Below are 5516 nucleotides of genomic sequence, written 5' to 3'. Positions count from 1 at the left end.
GTTCTCAGCTGTAGAGTGTCAAGGGGTCATGGATAGCCACAGTGGCTACAATTGTGGGTTGGATATTAAGTCTGATGAATGTAGTAAAGACATTATCTAATATACTAGACTGTGAAAAGTGTATTATGATTTAGAAATAAGCAACTGATCAGTAATATGCCATTCTTGCCAGTTAAGAAATTTAGAATATATTATTCATAATTTAATGATTATTTTTAGAAATAAGCAACTGATCAGTAATATGCCATTCTTGCCAGTTAAGAAATTTAGAATATATTATTCATAATTTAATAATGATTATTTTATGTCATAGATTTGTACTGCAAGTTAAAAAAAATCTCATCCTTCCAGCACTATTCTTTCTCATATGTAGCTTTTCTTCTGAAAACACAGAAGAATGAAGTTAATAATTGAAGAATATAATTGAAGAATAGTTAGTAATGCAGAAATACTGAAATGTATGTATGTCTATGTATGTTACATGTGTGCATGTATACCTATATTTCTAATATTTTAGCTAGTAATCCTCTATATTCTCCTCTCTCTCTCTCTGCGTGCGTACACACACACAGTATATAGTATAATATCTAGAGATACCCAAGTGTTATGGCCCAGCAGGAGCCATTGGAGCTGCAAACAGACTCCGACAGCGAGGGGCCTTATGAGTCGGCTCTGGAAGAGGTGGAGGACCCTGGACAGGGTTCCGACTCCGAACAGGGCACAGAGAGGCTGGTTGGCCACCAGGAGGCGCCTGAGGCATGGAGCAGCAGTGAGAGCTGAAGGGAGTGTGCTCATGACGTCAGGCCTTGGAGTAGTGACGAGGAGACAAGGGAGGTGGTCCTGAATGCCCGGCAACACCGTGCAGATCGACGGAGAAAACTGCTATGCAGTTACAAAAGATAATTGGACTCAGCTGGTTGTAATTAGGCTCCTCTCAAGATTGTATTTAAGGAGTGACTCGGGGAGGAGTCTGATTTGCAGGATTCAACTTCATTCATAACGCTGGAGAAGTTGTTATCTGTCTATATCAAAGTCTGAGTTGCTGCCAAGGTTCTTATCTGTTTGTTTATGCTTGGGCTTTCAGCCACCGAAGTTTATGTTTCCTGTTAATTAAAGTGCTGTGAAATTCCAGTTAAGCTTGTCTCAGCATTTGTTACTAGACGGAGGAGGGGGTCAGAACACCTAAGTATTACTAGATATTAAACAGTTTGGTTTGGTGACTAAGGCACATTATTAGAAACTGGGAGACTGTATGTTCTAGTCCCACCTTAGCCATAAAAACCATCTGGGTGACTGGGTCAATCACTCTCTCTCAACCCAATATACCTCACAATGTTGTTGGGAAAATAGGAGGAAGGAGTATTAGTTATGTTTGCTGTCTTTGAGTTGTTTGTAAAAAAAAGGTGAGATATAAATAATAAAAGATATTCTATCAAGCAAGTAAATAACATTATTGTAGGGCAGGGGTGTCAATCCGGCCCACGGGGTGTTTAGATCTGGCCCACGAGGGAGAGATAGAGCAAAGGACCGGCCCATGGTGCTTCTGCCAGCAAAAACAGCTCATGAAGGCTGCATGAGGCATTCCCGAGCTCCATTTTTGCTGGCATAGGGCTGCAGGAGGCAGCTGAAAACAGCTCTGGAGCCCGTTTTCACTGGCAGAGAGCTTGGATCACCATAGGTGCCCCTGGCACAAGTGACATCGAGTTGGCCACACCAATGGTGGGTTTCCATTTTTTTTTTTACTACCGGTTCACTCGTGCGCGCATGTGATGCTTCTGTATATGCGTAGAAGCCTCCGTGCTGGTGAGTGGAGCCTCCCGCCGCTGCTACTGTTTCACCCGATCTGGGCTGAACTGGGAGCAACCCATCTCTGGGCCATACCCACCCTGGTCACACACACCCCCCGTGGTCAAACACAACCCTGATGTTTACATAGTAGTACATTCTATAATAATATGCTATATACTAATATAATAATACAGTATATAATAAAGTATGCATGAGAAAAAGTGTTTTCGTGTTAAACAGGAAATAAGACAGGTTGAGATTCTGAAAAAGAAAACTGGGACATTTAAAAACAAATACAATGTATGATGGTGAGGTAGAAGAAAAAAGCAATGCAAATTTGACCTGATGGTCATGTGGGTATGTAAAACTATCCACATGGGACATGAGAACCACTTCCCTTCCCAAATAAAGTTTGTAACTCAGAATCATACCAGCAAATACTCTTTTATTATATTTGTTCAATTTGCCATACTATAATTTTAAGACTGTTTCATGAACATAAAGATCAGTATGAAAGTAATGGTTTGAGAGTAAGTCAACTTCAATTTTTAAAACAAAAGTAGCATTTTTCACATACTTCAGTTTTTACACAATTACTTCCTCAACAACAACAAAAAAAATATTTTCAAGTTTTTCCCCATTGCACTTGTTACCACCAGAATTACATGAAAGACTTTACAATACAAAATTACAAAGAGGGGCAGAATCTACTAGTACAAAACAGATAGAGACTATGTAAATCTTAAATTGAAATGTACTAGGTGCTCAATGAAGAATTTCAACCTGTGACTTCTGGTGAACTTTTCAACATTCATTTATATGGATTTTTTTTTTCTTTTCCTGAAAGCGTCCTTTGTTAAAGAGGAGAATATTAGTGGTATCCTGGAAACAAGGCAAGGGCAGACTTATTTTGCAGTTCAAGTATTATAAAAGGGAGCCAAGATTTATGCACTGTGCTTTAAGTAGCGGCACTTTGAGATCATACAGGGAGAAGAGGCAAGTAGAATATAGCATTTTAGCTTATATGCATGTCCAAAGAATAAAACATTTCAAAATAAATTCCCCCAAGTCTAATTATTTGAGATCCAATTACAGTGTTAAGATAAACATCGGTATTACCTGTAAGTTAAATTGACCTAGTTGTTTTAAAAATATGAAAGCAATTCAAGATGTTCATAAAACAAACATTATTTTGAGAGAATGTGACAAGCAAGACAGTTGCTGCTCTTGGTCTAGATGCTTGAGAGATGATAATATACTTCTATCAGTATTTAGTGGCTGACTACGTACATACCACTTGCCCATAAATCTTCCTGCCTTAATTTCTACAACAGAGATGGGCAACTCCCATCATCCAGCACAGGTAGCCATGCTAGCTGGATTGATGAGAACTGTTTGATAATATCTGAAAGGACACTTGGGCCCATCCCTATTCTAGAAGTTTTAAAAAAAATAATTCTGAACATCCATGTCATATATTTTGGTTTATTCGACAAAGGAGCAACACCCAAACATAGTCCTGGCAAGAACAATAAGCATCTCATTTGCAGAAGAATAAAACTAAGGTTCACTTTGATTCATATGACTAAGACTAGGACACATTTCTACCTGCTTTTGCCTTCATTTTCACTATTTGGCTAATCAGCATCCTTTCTAAAGAGATGCCTTTCCTAAAGAGACAGTCGACAAAGAGGTATTTGAGAGTGTAATGTACTAGCCAGTTGTTCAAAGTAAAGCACCTTTATCCAGGCAGCTAAATTCAGGACTTTCAAAGGCTGGCTGCAGTAGTGTACTGTGCAAATTTTGCAGTTTGTTCTCATACATCAGTTGCATCCCTCTTTTTCTGTATTGTTAAATGAATCATAAGAACATGAACATTATCACTATAGCTTAGACTAGTTTCAGCAGAAAACATCAAACTGCTTTTCACAGTGCACCGATTTATTTCATAAAACATGTTCATGATTACCAAAATGTTAACAGTTTTCCACAATGGGGAGGCTGCATTTGTATTAGTTAAAGCCTCCCCAATCCTCCTTTGTGAGGTGGCACTCACATTTACCACACTTGGTTTGAAGTTCCCCTGTGGAAGGAGCACTACTTCTACAGTTAGTTGTAAACACTTTCCTCAAAAGAGATTAAGTGGCATCTTTTCCAAAAGGATTCTCACACATGAGAAAACATTGAAAATTACAAAATGAGGAAGGGTTAAACTTGCAAATCAAGAAAATCAATCTTCTTAGCCCTTCACCGATTAATTAGGATCAAAGTTTTTTCTCTCTTAGTTTATTCTTCAGGTACTCATTTACAGATTGTCCATCACCATTGCTTAAATATTTATCCTTTCCAAATTTATGTTCTTGCTTTTGCCTTCTTATCTCTTTATACCGTAAGGTGATGTCACTGAAACAAACAAAAAAGAAGAATTGTTTCTTTTACTTTAAAAAAAAGCAATAAATTTCTGTAGTTCCTTTCATTTCTCTAAAACAATTATAAACTACGTTTTGAGAATATCAAGCACCTGTTAATTCTGTTTAAAAAGTGTTATACATTTTAATCAACCTTCCAAATAAACAAATTGGGAGATGATCCACTCTCAAACCCCACCCCACCCCACCCCCAACTCTTTTGATACTTAATGCAAAGCAGAAACATCTGGGCAGCACTTCAGATCTGATCTCCAAAAAGTATTCCAGGGCATGCAGGAGAATGAATGTAGCATCTCTCTGCAATACCTTTAAGCAACTATATCTTCTCCTGGAATCCGGTGCTGCTACATGATCCCAATGAAAGGGTTGTGACCCAAAATATGTTTATGTGGCACATTGAAACTGAATCCAAAGCAAGTAATCCTGCAGCCCTCCTTTCTCAGAGATGGGGAGCAAAAAATGGCCTAGCCAGATGTAATACATTCTGCCAAACAGAACCTCATAACCTAGGGTATGCTATGAGATATCTTTCTGTTCCATTTCTCTATTTCGATAAGAAAGAGCAAGAAATCTTCTAGATAAATTTCATTTGGGGGATTAGTTTAGTATACTAACTCTTTCTCTCCTTTTCCTTGGATTCAGCCATCTTACTGATGAGATGGGTGGCATATACATTTAATAAATAAATAAATAAAATCTAAGGGGAACAGACTGTTTGCTTCTTTCAGAATTATAGGGTAACTAGTGTTATAATTAAGGCTTTATTAAAAGTCTTTGATCAAAGGGTTACCTAGCTATCAACAAGAACGTCAGTTTCTATTAGTGAGTCCCCCAGCTTTGGCATCTTGAAAGGTGGGTGCTTGTTTATGTGTTCAATAACTTTTATCATAGTATTTTAAAATTCCCATACAAACAACCTAAAGATTACAGGCCTAGCTAGACAGTCAAGAATCAAATTTTGCTTACTGAATGAAAAAACGCCAAACTGTCCACGCAAGCACAAGCATGATTCCAAGGATCCAACATTGAGTAATGTAGAAAGGAAGCGATAGTGTTAAAGTATATGGATCATATTTTACCACTATAAGGAACTCTGTAGCTGTAATAGCAGCAACCAGCCAAGCTTGCTGACCCAACTTCTTATAGAATTTCCTACAATAAAAAAAAGTAATAGCATATAGGTACAAGACATATCTGTACCCAAAATATTATACACGAGGCAAATCCAGAACATGCATTATCTTGAAATTTTGCTGCTTAAATTGAATTACTCCAGTTAATATTTTCAGTAATATTCTA

The 5516-nt window shown here is 37.7% G+C and overlaps 1 protein-coding gene across 1 annotated transcript in view; it reads right to left on the bottom strand.

The window, feature by feature from the left end:
• Positions 1 to 2216: 2216 nt before the first annotated feature.
• Positions 2217 to 5516, bottom strand: part of LOC116510971 (phosphatidylserine synthase 2) — a 38130-nt gene continuing 34830 nt past the window's right edge. Inside the window, exons 11-12 of the mRNA XM_032220661.1 lie at positions 5184 to 5369; positions 2217 to 4191 (exon numbers count right to left, since the gene is read on the bottom strand). Of these exons, the coding sequence (XP_032076552.1) occupies positions 4053 to 4191; positions 5184 to 5369 (325 nt within the window). The 3' untranslated portion in view covers positions 2217 to 4052. The remainder of the gene's footprint in view (positions 4192 to 5183; positions 5370 to 5516) is intronic.

The sequence above is a fragment of the Thamnophis elegans genome, chromosome 1 (genome assembly GCF_009769535.1).
Source record: "Thamnophis elegans isolate rThaEle1 chromosome 1, rThaEle1.pri, whole genome shotgun sequence".
NCBI lineage: Eukaryota > Metazoa > Chordata > Lepidosauria > Squamata > Colubridae > Thamnophis > Thamnophis elegans.
The sequence above is the reverse complement of the archived record's forward strand: the minus strand, read 5'-3'. Positions and strand labels throughout refer to the sequence as shown.